A 27,394-nucleotide genomic window follows, 5' to 3' on the forward strand; every position below is an offset into this window, starting at 1 on the left:
GCCTCTCCTCGTCCTCCCCGTCCACATCTGTGTAACCTGAGCCGGGGGAGCTGAGCCCCCTCTGGTCAGGGTGGCAGCTTACCTAATGCTGCCTCAGATAAGCCTTCTTCCCATTTCTATTTGAAGTCACTCTCTCAAGTCTCCCACCCACTCTCCCTCACTTCAGCCTGGTTTTCAAAAATGGTCTAATCATTTAAAAACTTGAAATATTCACAAGTACCTTTCAAAATAATTTCTTGAAAATGTATCCATAATGAGCTCAGGCAATTATCTTAGTTTGCCATTGATGAATCAAGGACAAGCTTTTACAGGACAACACCACTGGTTTTGCAGGTAATGGCTCTGCTGTTTAAAAACCTTTAGTGACCATTTACACCAATCATTTTGCAAAGCATGTCTTTCTTTAAGTGTATGTTTTCATGGCAGCAATTGGTTTCCATTCATTTTGTCACAGCATGAAAATCTTTAGGCAGATTTTGAATCCATAATAATTTTTTGGTGACGTTCATATCTTATATAAATGAATGGAAACCAAAGGCTGCCAACACCATTAGAGAATAAACACAAAAAACTCCAATAGCATGTATTTTAAAGTATTGGCAAACATGTGTATTTAAGTAGCTAAATGCTAAAAAACATAATAAAATATTTCCTGCCCACACACTCCCCTTCATCCTATCTCTGTTCGTGGGAGATGAAACGGGAGTGGGTAGTGTTTTCATTCTGGAAGTTCAAGGTTTAGTTTAGGGGTCGCGGGGGTGAACAGCATTTGCACACACCTGCTGCTTTTTAATGAAGAGGATTAGTCTGTGATCACATGATCCTGCATGGCCCGAGCCCACCCTAGTGCTCCCAGCTTCACCGTCTTTAAAACCAAAAGACCACAGGTTGTCATGGAGGGTTCTTCCTTTTTAAAAAGCACGAGCAGTAAAAAGGCGATTATTAAGTCCTCGGTACATTAGCTGCACCCTGTGACTGCTGGGTTGTTTTGTGGTGAAACATCCTGCTCTGAAATGAAAAGCTGTGGCTTTGCTTTGTCTCTTGTTTTGTCACACGCACAGAGATGCAATAAATGCGGCCTCTCCTGTGTTATTTCATAGTGAGCTGACTTTAAATTAACCATTAGTCTGTCTCCTCTGGAGTCTCATTGTTGACAGAGAAGAGGCACTATGAGAATTAGCCCCATAAATGAAAGCTAAAGGAAGAGGTTACCCTCAAACGTCTGTTTACCTTTTCAGCCAAAGAGGTCTTTAAAAGGTTTCCAAGTAAGGAGAGGAAAAGAGGTAGACCTATTGTCCAACTGTGTGGGCACAAGATAAAGAAGGAAAACAAGAGACAAGTAGTCTGACTTCAAAAGATAATTAAGGTGTGTTGGGGATTTATTTTTGTAGATTTAGCCATCGTGTCTTTTTTATCATATTGGACTTATAAATATGACTGTGGATAGTGATTATTTAGTGAGTAGTTAGTGAACTAATTTATGTTTGTGTGATAGTTTTGATATCTTTCCTAATTTAAGCCAAGTGTTTGAATTCCCTTTGGCAATAATGCTGTGTGCCCAAGTCATAGATCTCAGCATTTAACTAGGTGTGATCATGGCAAAAATATGGACCTGGAGACACTTCTTTCAAACGTACTTAACTCATGAGACACTTAGGTATTTCTCTGGAGGGGCTGTGTGTGTGAACGCAAATGTCTGAGGGGGACCCTCCGGAATTCCGGCTGTCTTTGTCTGCCTGGAGGAGCCGATGTGAGCAAAGCCGTAGCGTCCATATAGGCAAACTAGGCAATCGCCTATGTCTGCACTTTGGCAAGGGCGGAGAGAATGTGAATTGCTGAGGAAAGTGTCACTAACGCTGCACCTGCATCCGCTTCTTTCACTGCCTCCCACCCCCAGCTCTCAAGAGCCAGTGGTCGATTCAATTTAACTAATAAGCACTAACACTCATCACAAGTTATTAGGACTTGATCAGTAGATGAAGATCACTTGGTGTTTGTTTGATTCGCTCAAGAGTTTATGCATTTAAACATCATGAAAAATGAGTCGTCAACATTTTACGGCTCAGTACAACACAACAGTGCAAGATGCTGTCATGAACTCGACAAGTTTGTACCTGAGATCAAAATGAAGAGAGGTGGGTCTGGTTCGACCTGTGAGTATGTCAGCAGACTGGAGTGATCCCATTGCAACAAGAACTCTAGCAACTTTGACAATCAACGGATAAAACTGCAAAATTAAGTGAGTTATTATGTGAGTTGACCGGAATTATCCCTTAAAACCGAAGCAGTGTCTGTATGAACAACAAGCAGAACTCCAGATTCAACCTTCAGACTAACAACCACATCAAAACTATAGTGAAATGTCTTCAGTGACCAAACCCTGCTGCGTTCTATCTCAGCTCTCACATCTGGACGACTGTGCTCTACTGCAGAAACAAGCGAGGAGATGGAGCAGGGTGGAGAAGATGATGATGAAAGGAGGAAGGAACACAGCTAAACCTCATGTGGACGTTAAGTGACCCGTCTGTTCAAGCCTTTTACATGTGTCTTTCTTTTGTGGCAAGACTGATAGCATACACAGATGTCAAGTTATCAGAGAGGAAAAAGCCCCCACTGAGATTAGGGAAAGGGGGAGGAAGAGAGAACAGAGCGGCCTTCCTGGTTTAGAAATAAAAATAATAATAACAAAAAGTCACACAAAATGAATCCAGACAAAAATAACAAAAAAAAAAACCAATGTGCAAACTTCTCTCATATAAATAGACTACAGTCAACGCATTGTAGAGCACCATGGGAGACAAGAGGAGGTTAGGATGATGTGTGTGTGTGTGTGTGTGTGTATATGTAAGACATAATTTATGCTTGATTCTAGTTTGTGTGAGTGTATGGATCTACTACCACAAGTATTAAGAGTTTCAGGAGCCACTGAGCACAGAGATGGAGGGGCTGGGATTAGACGAGGCGGGTGTCTAAGGTCCGATTCAAGTTCAAAGTTCAGTGTCCCCCTAATGTCCAGGGTCACACCCAGTCCTGCAGTGAGCGCTTACAGTGCACCAGAAGCCGCGGCGCCCCTTTGCTCTGCAGCGTGTTGATGATGGCGTAGATCAGTCCCAGGATGCACAGCACCAGGACCAGTGGGATGGTTACCATCAGGATGTTCATGGTCCGCTCCTCGCTGTCGTCCACCTTCAGCACCACGTCCACCTCGTTGGTGCCCTCCTCCCGACCCTCACGGTAGTCCTCGTCTTTGTCACTGTCTGATCCTTTGCCCGTGTCTTTGTCTGTTCCACCTTGATCCGTTCCGTCCCGATCTTTGCCCTTGTCACCTTCACGTCCTGCGTCCGGGTTGAACGGCGGACGGTTCACATCTGGGACTTTACGCCCTGAGTCTGTGTCCGTGTCTCTGTCCTGGTCCAGGTCTACACTGCAGCCCATGAAGTCTCTTAGTATGGACTTGGGGTAGCCTGGTTCGCTCTTCATGCGGTGGTTGTCAAACTTCCAGTACTTGGAACCCTTGTAGAAGAAAGTGTAGGCTGGAGGAGGCGAGGAGAACAGATTTCAGTCAGTGTATCAATTTAAACAAAGAGTTTGTATCTGTCTGTTCAGATTAGCTTAGTTTACCATGAAGACTGGACACTGGTTCCATGAAACGCTAGCTGTTAGCTCATTTCCTTACTACAATTTTTCGTTTGCAAACTGGTTTTCACATTAGTTTGCATCCCTCCATACTAACATGCCTGAACGTGCACATCACAAGACCATTCACCTACATTGTGCATGCAGTGCCGGTGTAAATAGGAATAATAGCTTGACTCCTACGTATGTAAAGGGTTGTATCTGCACAGCAACTGTTAGCAAAGACAACAGGGTAATTGTTTATCCGTGTTGCAGTCTACACTGGTACCCGGGCTAACGCTGGTTGTTATCTCCAGGAAGAGTGTCATGTGATAGAATTCCTCAACAAAGGCTAAGTCATTACCAACAGGACCCATTCAGCAAGTGGTTGTGAGTGTCTACGTCATCGTTTCCAAACATCTCAGTTTCTGTTTGTCCAAACTAAACCACAACCCCACTACTTTGTTTAAGTGGCTTTAAAACTCCGGAATTTTAGAGTGAATGTGTTTTCAAAGGAAAATGTAGTAGTATGGATGTAGCCTGAGCAACTAGCTGCTCAAACCAAGGCATTGAAAAGCACAAGACATACACTTCACTTCCCAGAAGACACAAAGTCACGCACTCACCATCCCCTCCCTCATGATAATCGCATGGCCACACCTTAGTTCTTTGTTTCAGGCGTGTCCCCTCCCCCACTTTTTTGCTGACACACGCACGCACGCACACACACACACACACACACACACACACACACACACACACACACACACACACACACACACACACACACACACACACACACACACACACACACACACACACACACACACACACACACACACACACACACACAAACACACACACAAACCACTCTTCTTGTCTCAGCTCACCTCCGTCATCGCTGAGGAAAGCCCCCTTGGGAGCAGAGGGCACTGACGATCCCCAGACGCTGATTGGTTTCGGGTAGCCTCTGTCAGCTGAGCGCGACTGCTCGTTGAAACGCCAGTACCTGCAGACAGCAGTGGAGAAGATGGACGTCACTGTTTATCAGCTGTCTAAACAAGAGCACGGTGGGGGCCTGCATGGTGTATATATAACATCACAGTTTATACAGGACATTCAAATTGAGCCGAGTATAAATGCACCAGAAGCCCCCAGTGTAATTACTTACTTTCCTATGAGTGTTTTCATAAATATTTTCCCCTTTCATACACTGGTGTTTGTTCTGCTCCACAGTATCTTCAAAATGTTTGTATTGTTCATAGAACTTTCTAACTTTGTTAACTAAGAGCTGCACATATACAGCTGCTGCTATTCCTCATGTACGGCTTAATCCTCATAGGGAAAAGCTATAATTAAACTTATAAATAAGTTGTGTGATCTTGAAATAAATTCATTCCATATTTGGGAGAGAGTTATTTTCTGAGTCCATTTGGTAGAACCACAATAAAATACAAGCCTTCCAGTTCATTAGTAGAAATGCACATGAATGTGCTTTGAAACATAAATCGTAAAAACAACCCAATTTTTTACCAGGGTAGATTGAGATGCATTTGTCTTTGCGTAAAATAGTCGTGCACTGATGAGAACCACTGTGAGTGAGATTCATTATCTGGAGATCATGAATGTCTCTACAACTTTCGTGGCTTCTTTTGCATCATTGCTGAAATGAACAAGTCTGGACTCAAAGTGGTGAAATGATTGACACACAGTTAGCATGGGTAATTGTACGTGAGTCAAATGCAATATATTTTAATGTTGTTTCATGGAACAATGTTGTTGTGTCGAGATCAAGCTCGACTGTGCTGTCTGAACTATTAAAAGTGATCAAACTATTGATACTCCAATAAACCTAATTGATCCTGTACACACAGGTTTTTTTAACATGGGTAAACCCCTAAAAAGGTAATGACTCCTTTCTCCTTGCCAGTGGAAGAGTTTGCCAAACCATGTTTTTCAAACATGTGTCTATGTTAAAACATGTGTCTAATGCAGAGTCCTTTAACCTGGGAGTGATTGTATTCATTCCCATTGCAGACAAAAGCTAGATGTTATGAGGCAAAAATGAGTTTGATCATGAACTAATAAACAGGGTAGCAGGTGAGTTTTCATGATGCTGACAGGTTTAAGCTAAATTACCAGTCTCCTTGAAAGAAGTAAGTGAAGCCGGACGGCTCCCACCAGATGGCTGAGTCTATTCGGTCGTAGGGAATATCCCGACCATAATCAGTCAGCTCCATTGGATAGCCGTGTTCCAGGTTAGCCTCCCTGAAAAGCCAGAATCTGTTTCCTGAGGAGAGGAGTCACAGGGAGACAAGAGGAGAGGAGAGGACCATTAGTGGACTCTTATGGATCCTGGCGTGCATGTTTGGATTCACATGGGTCCACACATGCGAACAGACAATTCCTGAAAGGCACAGATGTGCTGTGTGCACATTCTGGCACACAACATGTTGAGTAATTGAAGTTAAACGAGGAATAAAAAGAGAACAACATGGGAAACAAACCAGCATTTACACACACTTGTAAATTATATGAATGTAATAATGATTTGTTGGCAGGCAATCAAAAAGACTCAGCAAACGCGAGTACGACATCATTGACTAAGGAGTTTGGGTTTGGCTTGTAATTATCCGTTCGGAGCGGCTTGTCTCATGTAGCAGATTTCTCGCTGAAGGGAAGGTTTTATTGTTTTTATTATGTCAGGCAGGGGTACTCCATTCCTCCTGGCACCATTACATCTTTCCTCTTTGGCTCCAGTCCTTCTTTTCCCCCACCCACCCGGCCAACCATCCATCCATCCATTCACCCACCCACCTCCAGCCCCTTGCTCCTCGTTTAAAATGAAAGCTCAACACTCAGCATAGAGAATAAGAGGGTTGACGCAATGCATCCCAGGGTTCCTGTGGTGCACGGCCTTGATGTAAAATCCCATGACTTGTTCCATGACTTTTCACCACTGCACAAGAGCTACATTGACCTCAAGATGTCACCCCTTCCTGCTATGAAACTGCGGTTTTTCTAAAGGGATAAACAGGGTGATTTGTTTAGGATTAAAACAGCTGGACAACCTCTGGGTAATACAACAGCTGGATTAATAAATCTGTGTTCCTGTACGGAGGATTTGTCATATTCTATTATCCCGTTTTGGACTACAGCTTTGCTTTTACACCTCATAAATACATAGTCACACTACATTGAATTAAGTGATCAACAAGAACAACACAACTTACAGTAAACTGCTAGAAAAGTGTTTTTCTTGACTTCCCCAACTCAGGAAAGTTCATGTGATTTCACACATGACAACAGTGGCAGTGATCCTCAGTATCCTTTTTATATTAAGGATGTGCCATCATACACTTATGTCTGTTAGTTTGTTTGTCCCTGAGATTACACAAAAAAAATATTGAACTGATTTGCAATTAACTTGGTGGAGGGTTGGAGCCCGGGTCAAGTAAGAATCCACTCTATTCAAATGCAGATCTCATTAAAAAGGGCGGCTCCAGGACTGACAAGTAAATAAAAACTTCAAATATTCATGATTGAACACTCAATTACATTTGGGAATAACCGACATGCTTACAATGGATCATAATGCTAGTTCCTCCAAGAGGAAACATCAAGCTCACCACAGCCGGGAGTGGGGGGTAAATTCTGTGACGGTTGTGGGTTTAGTTGTTTCCTGCCGTCACGGCTGATGGATGTGAAATGTATTAGAAGATACTTGTCAACCACCAATCACACAGCAAACAAATCAACTTAATGTGCAGAGCTTTGCACAGGAACACAGATGAAGAAAGGACTTCTCATTCTGACTGTTACTGAACCAACTGGTCCATAGGTCTTGGGAACAGATATCCAGCTGCTTTAGCTGGTCCCCCTTACTCTTGCTCCCCCAGGGCTCACACAGCCTTTCCACTCTCTTTCCCTCCTTTTCGCTTCCTCCTCTTGTTCTTTTTTTGTGAATGGCTCGCAGCCAAGTGTCACACTGAGGGACTTGCCGATGACATCATGCTCCTCACCATCAACAGCTGCCCCAGAGCCTGTGGCTCCCCCGGTTCAAGCTGCACTGAAGACCTGAGCGCTCTCTTTTTCATTCACCAACATCATCCACCATTGTAAAAGACGAGCCGCTCTCAGTGACTCAGTGTGAATAATGAGCTGGGCTCAAGGAGATTTATACTCTGCATGTAGAACATATTATGTAGTGCTGCTTTCTTGAGGAAGCGTGGGCACTTGCAGTTTATCTCCAACATTATCTGCAGAAGATGACTAAAGCTCCACAATCAGTTTGACCATTAAAGTGTGATAGCATTAGGACATGGCGGTTTAAAATTACCATGGTGCATTATAACTGTGTTAAGGTTGTTAAGAAGAAACCAGATGGTGGGTGGGTTTATATAGAGGAAGAGTATACTTATGTATAGGGGGAGACTTATCTTCCATATGCTCCGTTTGACATTTTTCAATAAAGATGAAAGTAAAAGAACAAATTAATCCTAAAGCTTTTACACGCTGATACAGATGTAAGACGGACTGACTTGTGATAAAACCTGGATGCAGTGATACCACACCCTCTGCTGAGTCTGAACAATGATTGTCTGTTAAACACTAGAGCTGTTTGTCACTTTTGCTACTTGAGCATACGAAGCATGTGTACTACTAGTAGTACGACACTGTGTACAAATCCGGTGCTCTCAAAGGCAGTTGCTCCTGGAAGACTGTCATGCTCTCAAAAGGTTAGTTGGAGCAGGCCTGTTTTACAGAAACAGTCACTAGGAGATGGTTTGATAAATGACAAATGATCAATCATCATTTGACCTTTTCCATTGAGCTGCGAGGTAGAAAATTACAAGTGCAATGCAATTTTGTTTATGACTTTAGGATACTGTCAGCATGAGCAAGTGCGTCATCATATTCTGTTTCGGAGCTTATAGGCGCATGCATCCATCAGTGTTTGTGAGTATTTGCTGCTTACCTTTAAAGAAGACGAACCTGCCGTCATGTCTTTCGTAGGCCGCATCGATATCTCCAGGCAGACCCCGCCAGAAGTGACTGATGGGCATGGGGTAGTTATCCAGTACCCTGTTCCGACGCACCCGCCAGAACCAGAGGCCCTAAGAAGACCGAATTGAAAAAATGTGTTTGAAACACATCTCAACAACAGCAGACAAAGTCCAAAAGGATATGGAGAAGCAAGCTTGAGGGAAACAGAAGTCAGCTATGGGGGGGTTTCAGGGGGATTATCCCCCCACAGAAAGCCCAAATTTTGTGGCTTCTAACATATATAATGGAACTATTAAATCAATCACACTATCCTTAATATTGCATATTTTAGTTAGTTAAGGTAAAGGAAAATTATGTCACTTGTCTATTACAGCCCACACAGTCTGTAAACAGCTATTAATATTCAAAACATGTCCTGATCCGAACTATTGTAATTTGTAAGCTTTAGACCTTGTTTATATTTGTATTTATTGAGACTTTCACTGTATCAAGTAAAACCTCATTTATGGTCAATAATAACACCATTGATTTCAGGGTGAAAAGATGTCCCCCTTGGTGGAGTTCATAAAGTAGCTGGCTGGACTAAACAGGAATAGAAAGCACAAGGTCTACATGTAGCTTTGGGAAGAAAAGGTTGTAAGTCACTTTTCATGAACTGCTTGCTGGTCACGATGAGCTCTGCAGTATAACTGGACCAAAACGTACAATAAACTAACAACAGCGGAACAGTGGCAGGCTAATAATAGTCAAGTCTCCGCTCTGGTGGCTCTGTCACGTCCTCACCTCCCACTCTCTCTGCTGATTACTGACTAACGTTGATAAAGAACTGTCATGTGTGCATCACAGCATCAAGTTTGACCCATGAACACACAGAGAAACTTATGAACTGTCATATCTACTGTAAATGCTGCGCACACAAGCCAGTAGACAGATTTACACCAGTCTCATTCATAAGTGGTGAGTCAGTAGCTCTGCTTGTCCTGGATAATGTAACGGTAAAATGCTCGGTGCTGCTTCTTTCTGGCAAGCACACCTAGCTTTGTCCTTCACGTAAGAACACACTGGCAGACAGGACGGCGCGACGCGGCATGGAATGGAACAGAATGAAAATGTGTTTAACGAGAGCGGAGAGAAACAGAACAGGGCCGAACTGAACGGGGAGCGTGCTCTTTGATTTGTGTGGTCTGACAGCTCCTTGCGTTGACCAGATTAAGACTGAATTGACCATATTAGTCCTCTGCAGAACAGACCAGACTTCAGTGTGGGAGGTTCAATACTGGGAGCAGCTCCGTGTTGCTCTGCTGACTGTCTCTGTGTCCAGCCCCGAGCGCAGAATAAATGGTAGACGTGAATAAAAGAAGGGAGCCATCTCCCTCCAGAATGACAGCCACTTGTTAGTTTTAATGGACAGGACTCTGTGGGAAAGAGAGAGTGGTACTGATGTCTCACAAATTACGCCCACTCTGAGAGCTCAAAGTGAGCGATTTTGCCTGTGCAGAGGAATAACAGAGAAGAATAATGTCGACCATTAGTAACTAAAATGTCCTAACAAAGGAGGCATCACAGGCAGACTGGTGCAACGACTAAAAGCAGCCTGTTGGAAACTGCACCCAAACCAAGTACTAAGAAAGTAATTAAACCGCTAGGAAGAAAATGCAGCCTGAAATAATTTGCTCCCCGGAACTGCTACTAGGAAAGAAGAATCTAGTTCATATTCACTAAAGTTACACTATAGTATGATGTGATTACACAACACTTGATGATTTGTCATTATCTGGGCACTTGGAGGGTGGGCTGAGGCATGGTGTGGCAGGTTGATTACTATTTTTTACACTGCACATGATAATTGTATTGCATTGATTTGTATTCACAAAATTTATCTGATGACTTAAACGTATATTATTTGCTTTTCGTCTGCACTCAATCAGATTGGAGTCATATGTATTAGTTTAGAAACGAGTGGCTCTCAGGGAAAAAGTGAGTTTTGGACGCTGATTAATGTTGTCCAGATGAGCTTTGTGACTGTGGATAAAACCAAAGAACATAGATATCACTGGCTGAAATTAAATCTAAGAGCACAGATATATCTGTGTGACCATGCGTAGCACACGTCCAGGCAGATGGATGCCAAGTCTTACAACTACTGGTCAGTGTCAGGCACACTAAGGGTCTGAGATAAGAGATATTCATAGACTGATCTGTGTGTGTGTGTGTGTGTGTGTGTGTGTGTGTGTGTGTGTGTGTGTGTGTGTGTGTGTGTGTGTGTGTGTGTGTGGAGGGACAGGGCTCTCTGTGAGGAGAGCTTTGAAACAGTGCTATTTGCTTTAAAGTGGCGATCTTGATCATTTTCATTTAAATAAAAGTCTGTTAAGACTGATGATTGCCAGATAAGGTAAGAATGTTTTTTGAGCCTATGGTCCACAGAAGAATGTATCACAATATTGATATATATATGCAAACCACACATCTTCCAATTCTGCAGCTTGACATTAAAATCATTTAATGTCACTATAACAGAAAATTCAACGTGTTTGTCATTGAGCCTAGCACTTACTGCCATCGTTCATCAAAAAGGCATCTAAGAACGAAGACAGTGGTCACACTCAGCATTTTTTCTGATAGCAGATGAGTTTGAAATACTGCAGGGAGAAATGGAGGAGTCAGGCGAGGCAGCAATGAGCTGTTTGATGAAGAGCTGCAGGAGACACACTGCAAAACTCCAACTTCACAGAGAGAGGTGACCAACTCCTGTCCCAGTGTCCTGCTGCTCACAGACTCACACCATGTGCCATGTAAAATCAGATCACGGCTGCTCCCCATTATTCTCTGCTCAGCCCAACCGGTCAAGACAGATGGCCGCACGCACCGAGTCTGGTTCTGCTGGAGGTTTTTTTTCAGTAGGTTTTTTTGTCGCCAAACTGATTGCTCATTATGGGAACTATTGGGTTTCTCTATACATTTTGATGTTATGATCTGGTGGTTAAAATTGAATTGAATTGCTTTTATTTTTATTCATTATATTTTTGCCATGTATTTTGTGAAGCACTTTGTAACCTTGTTTAGATAAGTGCTATAAAATAAAGTTATATTATTTGCTCACAGAATGTTAAAAAAATCTTATAACCAAATACTTTGTTTTGCTGCCCTCAGAGTTCTGTGAGCTGTGGAATAGCTGTACAACATCCTGTCGATATAAAACACAGCAGAACTCCCTCTTATGTAAACGAGACAAAAAATAAAAGTGAGGTTTTTGGTTTTAAGTGAATCTGAGGCTGTTCACTGTCCAGCTCCCTGTTATATCTACAAACCTCCTCAGTGTTCAGCGCTGCCAAACGTCAACACCCTCCTTTGACCTCTCCCACTGAAACACATCTTTAATTATCTCTATAGAGCGGCTCAATGAATAGGTTGTCACTGAAGTGGTTAAAATTGAGTTCTGTTTGCTGCTTAAATGTCCGTTCCTTCAACTGACATTGACCAGGAAACGCTACTTCCATGTTCGTTGACAACATATGGCAGATGGCCACAGGTCTGGGTTGAATGATATCAAGGAACCTTGATTAATAATACAATATTTGAGTTCTCCGGTAAGCAAATGTTTACAGCACATGCCAAATAACCGCAATGTCCATGATTCAGGACGTATATCATTGTTGCATGTGATGCCCCTTCTCCTCCCTATATTTCCTGTCTGCCTCTCAACCGCTGACTGTCCGGCCAAAAAATGCCAATTAAAACAAATAATAAAAAGTCTACAGCAAAATAAGAGCTTTCTAAGAAATATCTCTTGGACCTTTACTAATAGCTCACTGCTGCTTCGGCCCCTGTGAATGTTTTGTGTGGGTCCAGAGGCTCTTTAAGGAAAACACCTGAGAACACCCCACCCTTTTAACAGTGTTCAGTGTCATAAAAAACACCAACCCTGTGGCTTTACAATCCACAAGGACCTGATTGAAAACAGGCCGCTTGCTGGCCGTGCACACGCCATTTGTCTTAAACCGATTCTCCAGGAAAGTACAACTAATTTATTGACGCTGTTAACTTGTCAGAGCAGCTCCTCTGCTGGAGGCCGACTGAAAGACAAGTAAGGTCCTATAATAAACCATTATAATGGTACACATAATGGTTTTTTTTGGACTTTGTGTGCTCATTACTGCAGAGCCAGCAAGCAGTTACAAATCCTTCTTATTATCTCAAACCTTAAAGCCTTTACCTTGAAAACAAACATCTCTCCTCGGAGCATGGCGACTGTGTCAAAGTTCCCCTCACAGATATTGGGTCCATAGTGATCTGGTCTTTCAGTGGTTCTGGGACGGTCAGGATGTCGAGGTGGTGTTTGAGGGGGCCGAGGTTCCGGGCGGCGTGGCGTCACTGTGGGCAGGGCCGGGGTGGGCCCACTGTCGGAGTGACCTGATGGGGAAAACGGACGACATGGGTTAAACCTGTTTGATGCAATTACAATAAAATAAAACTTCAATTAAATCAAATCAAAGCTTTTCTGCGTTCTTGCTGAGGGTAAGATACAATCACTGATACCACCCTCATACACAATTTGTCTGTCATAAACAAATAAATTCAGCATCTAGTGTAGAGATATGGATAAACCTGGAAAATCTGTCTCTATCCAAAGCTAAAAAGAAACCGACTTACATCTGCTTCTAATATTCACTAATTCATGTTACATTTTAGAGCTCCATGAGTCTCTGCTGGTTGTCTGGAAACAAAGACATTTAACAAGATATTTTACACGTTTGAAAGAAGAAAGACGAAAAACTTCTTTGAGAGAATGATCACTTTGTTGTTGGAAAAATGCTGTAACACTACTTGCAAAGTTCGAGAAAGTCACCAATACAACAGTTAATAGGAAAGCATCCAACGTGCACGGCCCACCCTACCGTAGATCTGCTGTATGCCCCTCCTGTCGTCCTCAGGCAGCTGGAAGTTCTCAGTCTCCATCCATTGGTAGAAGGGAGCCATGATAGCCAGGGGGTTGTTGGAGTGCTCCAAACCCAGGGCGTGACCCAGCTCGTGGACTGCGACCAGGAAGAGGTCATTACCTGTGTGAACATTACGAAGCAAAGAGACGAGTTAGGAGGAGGGGAACTTCATTGAGAAAGACAAAATACCTGGTGTCCATCTGCATTCAAACATTAGTGTCTCAAGAAAAACACACATAGCAACCCATATGGTACAAGCTACATATGGAAGAAAGTGCCTCATACTGATACTGAGGGCATGGCTCCAGACTGTGTGACCAAATTAATAGGTGACCGTTTTTGCAGAATGTATAAGTTAATATTTCACGTGGCCGCATTTGTGTGAGTGCATGATGATCATTAGTCTGATTTAATGCTTCACCATTTCAGGTACTGCATTAACCATTGTAGTTGAAAGCAGCAGTTATTTTCTTCTTCACTGGCTCGTCCCTGCCTGCTCTTACACGTGTGTGAAAAATATTTTGCTGTTATAAAAAGAGGAAAGAGGAGGAGGCTGAACCCAACTCAGACAAAACTGAGAAAACAAAAAGTCACAGACATTACATTTATTCCCTATTCTGACGCTTGATGGAACGTTACCTGCTGCTCCTGACATGATGTTACACATGGCAGTGCTGACAAGAGATTAACTGTTTGGATAATGACATGAATATACAGAGGTGTGCAAGTGTTTCTAATAGGTGATCCGTGGATATCCATCACCCATTATCCACCACGCTCATCCCCTGAGGGGTTGCAAGGGGAGCTGACGCCAATCCCAGCCGACATGTAAAGACAATCAACCATTCATGCTCACATTCACATCTTTTATCAGTTCAGAGGCTCCAATTAACCTGGTACAAAGAAAATGCAAACTCCACACTGAAAGACCCCAGACAAGCTGGGATTCAAACAAGCCCCCTTAATCTTACTCTGAGGCACCACTGTGCTGCCCGCTGTTTATATCCATGTAGCTGATTTATCAGAATCTCTCTCAGTTGGGATGACACTACAAATCTCCACTGATCCGACACATGAATCACAAATGGCATGCTAATGACGGCTGATATGAATCAGCATACATTCCTGGCATTTTGTAGCTGTCAGAGGATTCTGCTGGCCACTGCAACAAGTACACACTGACAAGGCCACAACACAGCTGAGCCACAATGACCATTGCATCAACTTCCTCTCTACACAAAAGACTTCTCATGGATTTTTTTCTGAAAAGTAAAACCAAAGAAAACCTTGTTGAGAATTGACCAACGAGTTCATGTATTGAAGCCAGCGCACAGTCGGGTACTTCCCTCTCAGTCAATACCTCTTTGTTGCCCTGCCCTGCTTTCTGTGAACTTTGAACTTGCAAGTCATTTTAACAGCCCCAATGGACCGTGATTATTTGTCAGATCTGGGCCAGTGACATCACGCTGTTGGTGACTTGGTGATGTCACTAACGTGCATGGAAGGGAATGGGGAAGATGGTCTAATTTCTCCTTTCACACACACACACACACACACACACACACACACACACACACACACACACAGAGTTCATCTCCCCAACCATCTATAATTTCCGAGTCACATGAATGTCCTCATGGCATGCTAAGCTACAGCTAACACTCGAGGAGAGAAAACAGCAGAGGGCAGGACAGTGGGTGAATAAAGAAAAAGAGAGCGAGAGAGCACTGAAAGCAGATAAAGAAGTCTTTGTGAGGTCACCGTGACAACCATTTAGTTCGAAAAGAGAAAGGCTAAAAAAAACTTCAAACATCTCAGCAAAGTTCAGCCAACACATCTAATTCTCACTACACGCACATTTGGTCATTCAAGTCTTATTTCACTTATTTACCGCGTCTCACAGCTTTTTCACCAACAAGTGAGACGACCCACAGTACAAAGCCGCACCCTGACAACCAGAATGCTCTCTCAACGTTCGCTCTGCCTTTTGCCAGTGACTTACTCATGTTTGTCTCATCTGACCTCAAAGAACCACAAAGGCTTCTGACGTTTTATCGCTACAAGGTGTCATTGTGTAAGGTGTGTTTGAGAGAGCGTATCCGTGGGTTGCTCTGGAGGAAGTGCAAAAGCTATTTTTTATCAGGCCGTGCTGATTAATCACACTGTGCGTCACAAGGTTCACACCGAAAACCTCGAGTCCAATAGAAATGTTATTCGCCAACAGGTGAAGCCGAGGTCAGGGAAAGGGGAGGAAAACAGTACAGCCGCAAAGGACTCCAATGGAATTGATTTTTGCTCTCGTATTAATTTTTTATGTGTGACTATTGATCTCTGAGTTTAAATCTGTTTTTGTTTGTCCCCCACCCACAGGAGGTCAGAGGTCAGAGCTGATTCTGTTTCATGCTTCAGGACACTGACTTCAGTGCAGCAGATGCTCATCAAATCTCACTTCTTCTGCTCCTTCAAGTGAGATTGTGTTTGCACTAGGATTTGAAGAGGGGCAATTCTGAAGGAATGATACTAATAATACTAATATGATATTCCTGCACTACCAAACTAATATGAATTATGTTTTGAAAATAGCCCTGACCCAAAAAAAGGTAATTTCCTTTTTAAACCTGTTCTTTTACGGATTCACTGATTTCTTATTTCGACTTCATGAAGATCATTTTCTAGGGGCCCAAGATTAAAATAGGAAATTTAATATTGTTTGATGTTATTTAATTTATAGTGAAATAAGCAACTCTTCAGGATATTTGGCTTTTTTATTTGACATATTAACTTAAACAATTACCTGAATTAACTTGATTGCTGCTGTCTTGCCTTAATGGTATATTTCCAACAGCCAGATGCTGGATAACTGCGTGTGTTTTGCAAGTACAGAGGCCAACATTTTAAGTGTAGGGGCTAAATTTCAACCATAATGTAAGTGGACGTTGTAAAAATGCCACAGTTAAGTGAAGACTGCAGTCAAGGTTCAAGAAGGTAGACGTGTGTCTAACTAAAGTCAGACAGGACTGTAATTTGGTTGTACTTTGCTTTTAAGCTGTTTAAGTAGAGCAGTCTGCAGATCTCCCCAAGTGGAACACCCTCCCACTTACTTTGGGATTCCAGGGTCTCTGTGATCTGTCCTGCAGGACATCCCTCACCCACGCACACACACACACACACACACACACATACACACACAAAGCTTTAGCTGTCTGTGTCTGGTGTATGTATGTAGATAACAGGGAAGGAAAGCCCATTGTTGCAAAAAATCCCTTTCTGGTCAGCGGGGTTAATGGGTGCACCGCAAGAACAGGAACTCTGGAGACTTCTCGCACTTTCTTTCAAATTGGGATATTTTCTTAATCCTCAACTCTTAGATTAGAGCTGGAAATTGGTGTTAAAAGTTGTAATTGGTTTTAGGGTTCATCTCAAGAAAAGTGGGATTGAAGTTAGATTTAGGACATGATTTTAGCAAACTGTAGTCCTCACAGAAGAAAAAGGATCTTGGGTCTGTTTGTGTGTGTTTGTGTGTGTGTGTGTGTGTGTGTGTGTGTGTGTGTGTGTGTGTGTGTGTGTGTGTGTGTGTGTGTGTGTGTGTGTGTGTGTGTGTGTGTGTGTGTGTGTGTGTGTGTGTGTGTGTGTGTGTGTGTGTGTGTAAATCAGACCTATGAGGAGGTACAGTTGAGAAGCAAAGTGTGACAAATAAGAGATGATGTAGCTCGCTGAACAACAGCAACTCCACAGTCATAGGATCAGCTGTTTGCTATCACAGGTTTTACACAGGTCCATTACAGCCTCCACAACATGACACAACATTTATGCCGCAAACTGCTCATCAGCTGAACACCTACACATGATCAATGAACTAATAACCCCCATATCCTCCATCTCAACCTGAAAATTGAGCAAGTAACTCTGATGCGAACAGCAAAATCCCCTGACTTGGATGAATCCTTAAGAAACAAGCAAGGGTAATGGCGATTTACCTGTTATGGGCAGATCAAACAAAGAGGTCCAAATTTCTATTTCAGATTTCAATTTTTGTTTATTTCTGACATTCAACATTTACCTTGTATGTTCTGGTTTCCTATGGTCCACGGCTCATCAGAATCAAAGTGCGTGTCCCCGCCCATTCCAGGTCCAGGGAAGTAGGCGTGGGCGAGGAATCCTCCCTCTCCATCAAAAGGAGAGCTGTCTCCATGAAAACCTGACGCAAAGAAGATCATGATGTCGGGCTCCTTGCGTCGTCCATATTTGATCTCCTGGTAAGGGATTTCGTCGAAGGTCAATGGAGTGACCCTCTGCCAGACTTTAAAGGCCCGCCGTATGGCTTCGTATGAATTATACTCTCCGACCTTGGGAGTGTAGTTCTGGATGCTATGGGAACATAGAAAAGAAGAGGGAGAAAGGTCAAATAAATCCCTTTGTAGATTCCTATTTCAAATGTATTTCATTTTTATACCATTAGCAATTACTTTTTTGTTACCTGTATGTGAGGTGGCTCTTGTTCCATTTATGTCCGGTGAGGGCGTAGCGCTTCCGCCTCACATTGGTTTTGATCTGGCCTCCAAACTTGTCAGGCACACCACAGCGGGGTCTCTTCATGGCACTGTAGGAGTTGAAAGAAGATCAGGAACAGGCAAGAGGTATGCCAGTGAGTGTTGAAAAGCACGAGGCCCCCAAGAGAAGAGATGAAGGGGAGTACGACAGCACAACCCCTACTTTCTCTCCTTGATGTCTCTGTACATTTCTGTTGTTTAATTCAAAGTGTACCTATGAGCTGCCTGGTGCAGCCAGAGTACTGCTCCTCTCAAGTAAAAAGACAGAACATAGGCCATGCTCAACGACTGTAACTGAAGCTAAGTCCAGCTAACCTGATGGTTAAAGGGTCCATCTGTCCGGTGACCTCCAGGCCATAGAACCGCTGCATATCGCTGATGGAGTTGGACAAGATCTGAGCTGATCGCATGGTCGACATCTGTCTGCTGGCCTGGGGCAGGTAACCATACATCCTCAGCCATGACTGGAAGACAACAATTAAGAAAATGTACAAATGAGGAAGGGCCATCTACTCATATGTGATCATTGGGACTATGTTCCTGAAGTTGACCGCCACCACAAAGTCTTCATAAAATCAAAAGGCAAATAAATCATAACACAAAAAGTGAAAGTATCAGATTGCATTTAGAATTTCGTATACAAAAGGAGGAAGGCAACCTCCTGTATTTTGACAGTATGTGACTGGGAGAGCCAGAGGGGGTGGGGGGGTTAATGGCAGACATTAGGGAGAAAACGTGATACTTGAACCAATCAAAGATGACGCAAAGTCTATCCCACCTGTTTTGCAGAAACCTTATATCACACGCACACATTCACACACACTCATGCAAGCACTTGCATATCGGGTAGTCTGAGATACTAAATACGCCTACACATGGACACACACTCCCCTTTGCTGGTGCAGGGAATGTAAAAACAGGGTGTGTGTCTATATCAGTGTGCATGTGTGCTCATGTATGTTGATTTGTGAACATCTGTGTGTGCAGATGTCGTCTCAAGTCGACGCCCATTCTTTTACAGGGTAAAATACTAGTTGATAAAGCTGTGTATTTACCTACCCACTCCTTTAAAGCCATAAAAACAAACTCACTTCTTTCAGTCTTTCTTTTGCACACACACGTTTGGCACATGAATCGTATACATTTTAAAATACTCACTTGTATGCAACTAGACAAAAGTTTTTTTTCTCACTAAATGTGTGTTACATATATCCACAGTCCAATTAAAACAAATTACACACGGTCAGAAATTCCTTGATTAACTTTATACACCCTCTGCCTGACCGTCCTGCTCCTTCTACACAACTACAATACACACATCTAACATTGGTCCTTTGCTGATGTTGCACTTCTTCTCTTTTTTCCATTAAGGTTAGGTTTTGAGCTAAAAAAAAAGCGTTTCAGATTTTTTTGACAGCATAAGAAAAAACGCTGAAAATCCTGCACAGCTGTAAGTTATTTTGAACAAAAGAAATGGACAGAATTAAAATAATTTCAAATGTCAAATCAACCTAATCATCTGACTGACAGTCTGGACTCGTCACTTCCTTTTAAGCTAAAATACATAAGCATATAGATGCTATTTTACAGTTCTCTCATGGTGAAAACACAGGTACTGGTAAATTTAAAGGTACAGTGCAGTATGGCAGCGTTCTCTTTTACTCTGCACCTGAGACCTCACTCACGTCTTTAGAGTCTATGCACAGGTCTTCAGAAGGCTAAAGATGAAAACACAAAGAGTTTGAGCCCTCAGGCTTTAGAGCACTTGGCCTGAGGCGCTGAAACATTCAAAACCTGATTCATCTTTATGATAATTCTCCACAAAGATTTACAGATACAAGGTGTGTGTGTGCGTGGGAGCAGGAAGAGGCACCGGGATGGCTGAACTGGACGTGACCCGGACCCACCTCTGCCTTTAGATAAGGAAGCTTCAAACAAGCTGACACACAGACATACACTCAAAAACAAACACGCACTTCCTGAAACACTATCTAAGTACTCTATCTCTCTCTTTCACACACACACACACACACTCTGAGTCGAGGGGAAACAGGTGGCAGGGATCACAGAACACTCTTCTCCAGTCAAATAATGTTATGTATGTTCCATGTTAGACACAATCACAAATAAGACACCAACAACTACAGTACATGTAACAGGCTGAGCCAATTATTGAGCCAGATTTATTAAATCAATATTTTTGGAATTTTTCAAACAAGGGCTCCTTGATTTCAAAGTCAGACGGATCAGAGTAGGGTTCTTTTTTATCCTACTGAAATGACTTAGGCTGGCAGATATGATCAGCTGCAGCTCAACAGTGTTTGCTGATTTACTTGAGTAGGGGAAACTTGTCCTAACTCGTTAAAATTTAAATTATATTTGGACTATGAAGAAATCCAAACCAGTCAGAAATCGCTTTCAGATATGCACTGAACACGGGATAATCTCCTGAAATTATCTGGAGGGGCTGAAAGTTTGAACGCAAAATGTCTGTTAGAGAAGCTTCAAACTTTCTCCAGAGTTTTTCCTGCCAGGTTCCTTGTAAAAACTCTGGATATTAACCGAATGACTCCATGTGAGAATGCAGATCCTCTGCAGGATTCGTTGTTGTGAACGTGTCTGAGCGGAGAATCTCCAGCTGCGTAGTTCATATGTGAAAGGCCGGAGAGTGTTGGCATGTGTCTGTATATGGGTGATAAAAATATGAATTAAAAAACGAATTATTATTATTATTGATATAATATGAAAAACAAAGCACATATTGTCTCGATTTGCTCTGATCATCATAGATCACCTACTCAATCCTTCTGTAAAGAACCAGAATCTGGACTTTAGCTTTCCCTAATCAGCTGAGCTGAATATAGAGCAAGTCTTAGACACAACATGGAATATAGTTTTTGATTCAGTGTGTATTTGTGTGTGAGTGAGTACATGTGCATGTGCGTGTGTCTGCTTCCAGCGTATAGACCTTGTCTATTAAATTGGCTTTCAAAGAGTCCTTGGGCTTACCTGCCAAAACCTAGACCCAGCAATATACAAGTGGTTGTAAAACCTGCCAGGACTGTACGTGTGTGTGTGTGTGTGAGAGAGAGTATGTTTGTGTGTGTGTGCGTGTATGTCCACCACAATGTCAGCCAAGATACTAACAGAGCTTTTATTCTGAGGCTTGGTCTGCTGCCATCTCTTACCCCCCAAAGTCCTACCAGGAGGAAGTAAATGGAGAAGTGGGAGAGAAATCGAGATGGACAGAGAGGATAAAGGGAATTAGATTTGAATATTTCTTGAAGCACATCACCAAAGAATCAAACAGAAACCATGTGCACGAATGGCAACAACCCTAGGGCACTCAGAGATAGTTCCAATCTCATGGCCGTCCCCTGCCCAATCCCTTCCCTGTAGCAATGTGAGTCTTTGTGGACACAGTGATAGCCAATCACACGGGAGCAGGGGGGGAGAGCAGGAGGACTGTGAAGAGACACAACGTTGCACATTACATGGATACAAAGAGGACATGGACTGAGGAGCATGTTGAGTTATGTGCTGCAATGAGCCACTGATTTACTCCTCCCCTCGCTGATATTACTTTGCTGAGTTGCACTCTTTTTCACTCACTATATCACTTCTATACGGCCTGTGTTATCATGACCATGTTTCCCTCTGTGCTCTCTCATCCTCCTCCGCTCCTATTCACAGGTTTTCTGTCAGGGCAATCTCTTTTCAGACAAGAGGCTCCATTGTATTTCGCTGCCTTGGAGTCCCAGGCCCAGCATGCCTGTGCAGCAGCGTGTGTGTGTGTGTGTGCGCGTGTGTGTGTCCCAGTTACAGAACAGCTGTCACATTCAGCCATCACATGCTGCACAGCTGAGAGTGACCACTGCAATCCCTGTTAACTTTCTCTCTCCCTTTTTAGAAATAACTCAATCACAGATTCCTCTTGGCCGCGACATGCTGTGACATTCCCTCCTTTTTTTCAAATTAAGATTTCTCTGAGTCTGGTCACACTCACACATTTATTCCATCTCTTTTCGCCTCATTCCTCTAACGCCCGACCTCATCCGTTTAGTTTAGACAGAGTGAAGTTGAGTTTCTCAGACTAACGCCTCATCACATGGACTTTTTCATTTCAAGAAAGAAAATTGGTTTGGTATTTCAGAATGTGAATTAAAGGTAGGTTTGGTCATTTGTTTCTGAAACCCTAACCCTTTTTCTATTTGTTGAAATCCTCTTCATGTCCCGATGTGATGTGACGTGATCCTCGCAGGACTGTTATAATCCAATGACATGATTGGCTGGCCTACCTGTCTGTAACTAACTGACCTGCCAGACTGTTTTCAGTCACGTCTTCAGTCAGAAGAGGCATACACAGCCGAGGTAAAGTCGATAGCCCGAAGTTAGCAAACGTGTTGTTTACATTGTTCAAAACACATTCAGTCCACTGACCTGTCCTTTATCTTTGATAGAATACTGTACACTATGTGCTTTATATACCACCTTATCACCACTCAAATTCAAGACAACTCTCTGTTCACACATAAAAGTTTATATCACCACTATTATGGCTGTTGTGGGTGAGAGAAAATTTCCTTACTGGACTCAAGAGAAACATGCATCCGCTAGATGTATGGTCATCAGCAACTTCATTAAGTTGAGTCTCCCTTGACATAAAGACTAGTGGTCAGATCATGGAGATAAGCAGGCCCATCATCAAACCAAGAGCATGATGTTAGGTTCTGTTTCAGTCCTCAACTATCACTTGCAGTTTAACTTTATTCTAACACATAAAAGCCTCCATTATTTGTCCTATTTTCTGGACCACTGATGATTTTTGGGCGAAACTGTTAATAAAAAAACACTCTGTTGCTGCTGCACATTAAAATGACCTGAACGTGTCGACAGGAGCTTGTTCTAATTTACTCCGAGATAACACAACAACTAAACCGCCAAAGGTCCAGTGTGTAGGATTCAGGGGGAAACATTAACAGAAAGAGAATGCATTATTCAAACTAATGTTTTCATTAGTGTGTAATCTCCTGATACTAAGAATTGTTGTGGTTAACGTTCACTGAGGCTTTTATACGTCTGGAGCAGGTTCTCTTCCACGGACAAACCAAACAGTGACTCTAGAGAGGGCGTTTCCTGTTTTTATGTTACCTGAAGACCACCATAGGTCCCCATACATTTTAAAATTACACACTGAACCTTTAAAGTTTGGTTAGTATCAACTATCAACGTCTGTATCAACCACAGACTCAAGTTAACTGTATTCTTGAGGGACCATGAATGACATGGGTGTTGTAGATTGTAATAGGAAAAAAAGTGTTGCGGGACTTATGAGACTCAAGTTAGCATATGCACCCTTTTACTAAGGGAAGGCTCTGATGTATCGGATATCGATTAAACTGTCAAAAATACATGGAGATGGGCTTTCTGTCACATCACAGCCTCTGGGTGCAGCTGTCCAGGATATGGCACGTCACAATATTTCAAACAATATCAATATTCAGAGTAATGAAAGTGTCTGAACACTCTTACACGGTTTCAATCATTTCCAATCAAACAACAGTAGTTGGACCACCTATACTTATGTAATTGTTAATAAAATGTGTGCTATTAAACAAATAGCCATCAAGTTCAATATGACACTATGACATGAATATTTATGGATTGCTTCATTTTCATGGCTGTTTAGTTCATTTCAACAACATCTTAGGACAGGGAAATTTTGTTCAGGAATCTATGAAGTCTCTCACTCAGCTGTCCAGCCTTTCTTTAGTTCCCAGATCATTTCTAGAATTCTACTTGTATGGAGGAGTCTGAATGTTAAAAAGACCACACTGATAATACAGTTGTTATTGCTTGAGCTGACACACAAACTCACACACACACATTTAGCAAAACATAATGAGGAATTTCTCATCAGTCCGCACATTGTGTAAAACCAACATCTCTTGTCTCAGTAAGAAGCACACATATGCCTGCACATACCACAGCTATGTTAATACCCATCAGTGTGTGTTGCAACCTGAGAGACAACCAGACCCCTGGTCACTGGGTTTGGTGATGCTAGCTCACCTCTAATGACCACCAGGCCTCTGTGTGTGTCTTTCTGCTTTTCCCTCCGACACAAGAGCCCACCACTAATCACCTTCTAATAGGAACACACACAGGCTAAGCCCTTTCCTCTTAGAGTCAATAGTCTATCAACACATAGATGGACTGATGGAACAAGAATCCGAGATGTGATGTTTCAAGTTCTGACTTGATATTTTGTCAGAAGAGAGTTTCAAGGTGTACAATAAGGAATAAATATTCACAAATTGTGTCCATAAAGGTTAAGAGGTCAGAGGATGAGTCGACACGAGCCATATGAAAATTAAATGGCAAAGAGGAAACACCCACTCGGGTATCTTGAGTTTTCATGCTGAATCTGCTAGGTATCACGATGACTAACGGAGCAAGTTAAGTTAACAAGACGATGGCTTGTAAAGTAACACTCAGTACAAGTGGTGATGACCACGAGTATAACGCTTGCCTTCTCTTTATGTTTGCACATTCATTTGAGGGGAAAGGCACATGAAGGGCCAGGAGTTTGCTCCTGACAGGAACATTTCTGGAACCCTTGTAATGTTTATAAACAAACACTAAGGTCATTTCTGGGGATGTGATGTTATATATGTAGACATACAACCTGCAAGTCAGCTTTACTAACAAAATGAACCACATGTGAAATAAGAGTATGTTGAGGGAAATATAAAAATAGTAACAAAGGTTATAATACAAATATTAATGATAATGTAAACATAAAAGTAACACACACCTACTCAGTATTTATTGTTCATGTTATTATTGTTAATAACTGGTGCTGCTATCATTAATAACCTCCCGTCATCTCATTATTTTCATTGTGACAACCAATCTAACAGAGCTTAAATATGACCGTTACACAGCAGTCCCTGGTCTCTCTCTCCTCTCCCCCCCAACCAGTCGAGTCAGATGGATCCTCACATTGTGTCTGGTTCTGCTGGAGGTCTAACCCCGTTAAATTTAACTTTACTCCAGGGGCAAGTTCGTGCTCATTGTGGGAACTGTGGTATTGTAAAGTCTCAAAATTACTAAGCGCCTTGAGATACTGCATGTCGTATTGTATACTAATAGGTTACAAGTGAATTGGTTGCAGTGCAGAGGGTCCTGCCTCAGTTCTGATTCGCTGGTTTATAAGATATTACACAGGTTAACATCATTCCTTTATATCAGTTACTGGAAGTGAGGCACACCATTCGACCATTCTGTTATTTAACTATAACTAACAAATATGTGTAGGTCAGATAATATAATACTTTATTAGTCCCACAAGGGGGGGATTGCAATATTACAGCAGCAAGGGTCCAAAAACAGGCATCAGTAAGTATCAGGCAATACTTAAGTGTGAGTATAATAATACTTACGTGTGAGTATAATAATACCTAAGTGTAAGAAAAAGTAAAAAATATAGAAAAATGTGATGGAATAAAAACATAAACAATGCAAAAATAAGTACATAAATAATATGTGCAGTGTGTAACATGTGTAGTGAATGGATTGAACATGAACCATTGCACTTTACAGACAGAATGAATACGGCACAGTTCAAAGAGTTGAGCAAGAGTTATGGTGCAGTCCATCGTGGGTGCGTGTAGTTCCACTGGGAGCAGAGCTGATTGTATGTGTAAATACTGAATGTTGTCAGAAGAATATTCGATGTATTTTGTAACATTGTACGTTGTATTTCGCCTTTTTCAAAGAGTTTAGAGCTGAAACAGTGAATCAGTTGTTACCTCCGCGTTGAAGGATCCCTCCTCCGCTGCACGCGTCCCGAGCGCGCACAGCCACAGCGTGAGCAGGGTCCGTCTCCACAGCAACCAGGGGCAGCGGGCCCGCGGGGGGGGGCCCATGGTGTAGTAATGTCTTTACCGACTTTTAATGGCAGCGCTACGGGTTTTAAAAAAGGCGCAAGTACTACTTTGAAGTGTTCGCTAACGGGAGAGCTGCCGCGGTGTTCAGCAGTGCACCTGTGTCCCGGAGGAGCGCTCCATTCCTGGGTCCGAGTCAGAGGCGCGGGGACCCCTCCATGGAGGTGGGTGGAGTGTCTTCACTCGGCTCTGCTGGGGGGACCGGACTCAGACCACCGAGTCCACCGAGGACCAGACACCGGCCGCATCCAGAGAGGGGGGGTGGGGGGGGAGTTTCAGCTGTTTAAAACAAAACGATGAAGCTGGAACTTCACCAGCAGCACGTTCTGTCACCGCATCAAAAACGATGTCTGCGCCCTTTATATCCAGTTCCTGCCTGTTCCCCGGGGACAGACCTCAGGAGCCGCTGTTCAGTCGGTGGTTCTCGGTGCTGTCGGTGTCTCCCTCATGTTGTCTGCACCGGAGCAGGACGGTCAGTGAGCCGCTGGGTCCGTGCTGGTTTCTGTACCTAACGTGACGGCTGCAAGTCTGACCACAGCAGCACCACGGCTTCCTGTCTCCACCTTCAAAATAAAATGACAGCCGAGGAAACACGGCTCCAGTCACGAGGAGCAAAATATTTAACCACTCAAATTATTTTCCTTTGCTAAATATTTAATTAATTAATTGTTAAGGAGCAAACAGTGAAGTATTCAATGGTGTACAGGGAACAACAACTTTATTCCTTGTGTTCTTACACTGTGTTATCAAATGAATTAATTATTTGTGTTAATGTATTCTCTGGCCTTACCCATGGTTAAAACATATATGAATTTCTTCATATTCTTTATATTTATCATCATTATTAATTTTTCCATTATTATTAGTTGTGTTTTTTTCCTTATTTAATGTTTCTTTTTTTGTTTATCACTTGGATCTCTGTTAGTTTTTAAAATCTATAACTTTCAGCGTTTATTTTGAAGGGCAATCTAATTTCCTGTATTGCCTTGTCTTTCTATGCCAAGTAGATGGAGTCAACCACTATGATGCCTGATCAACCAGACGGATGGAGGTGGAGGTGGAGGTGGAGCAGAGAAAGAGCCCGAGGGAAAACATGACCCTCCCCCTCTGTTATATAGCTCCACCGCACACACAGACACGCACACAACACAACACAAGACAACACACACGCACACAAACACAAACACACGCACGCACACACACACGCACACGCACAAACACACACACACACACACACACATGCACGCACACACACACACACACACAAACAAACACACACTCAAAGTACAGGTAAGATTCTGATAAGATAAAAGACTTAAAACCATCCCTATTCATG

General features: G+C 42.7%; 1 protein-coding gene across 1 annotated transcript; it reads right to left on the reverse strand.

Annotated features, from left to right (window-relative positions):
* Positions 1–613: 613 nt before the first annotated feature.
* On the reverse strand, positions 614–26,268 carry mmp15b (matrix metallopeptidase 15b). Its single transcript, XM_061068724.1, has 10 exons — positions 25,924–26,268; positions 18,425–18,573; positions 18,037–18,159; positions 17,620–17,927; positions 13,518–13,679; positions 12,836–13,032; positions 8,594–8,732; positions 5,755–5,905; positions 4,506–4,624; positions 614–3,533 (listed from the first exon to the last, which is right to left on the reverse strand). Exons 1-10 carry the CDS (start codon positions 26,038–26,040, stop codon positions 3,019–3,021), a joined length of 1,980 nt encoding a protein of 659 aa, XP_060924707.1. The 5' UTR covers positions 26,041–26,268; the 3' UTR covers positions 614–3,018.
* Positions 26,269–27,394: the final 1,126 nt, after the last annotated feature.

Source organism: Limanda limanda, chromosome 3, assembly GCF_963576545.1.
Source record: "Limanda limanda chromosome 3, fLimLim1.1, whole genome shotgun sequence".
Lineage (NCBI taxonomy): Eukaryota > Metazoa > Chordata > Actinopteri > Pleuronectiformes > Pleuronectidae > Limanda > Limanda limanda.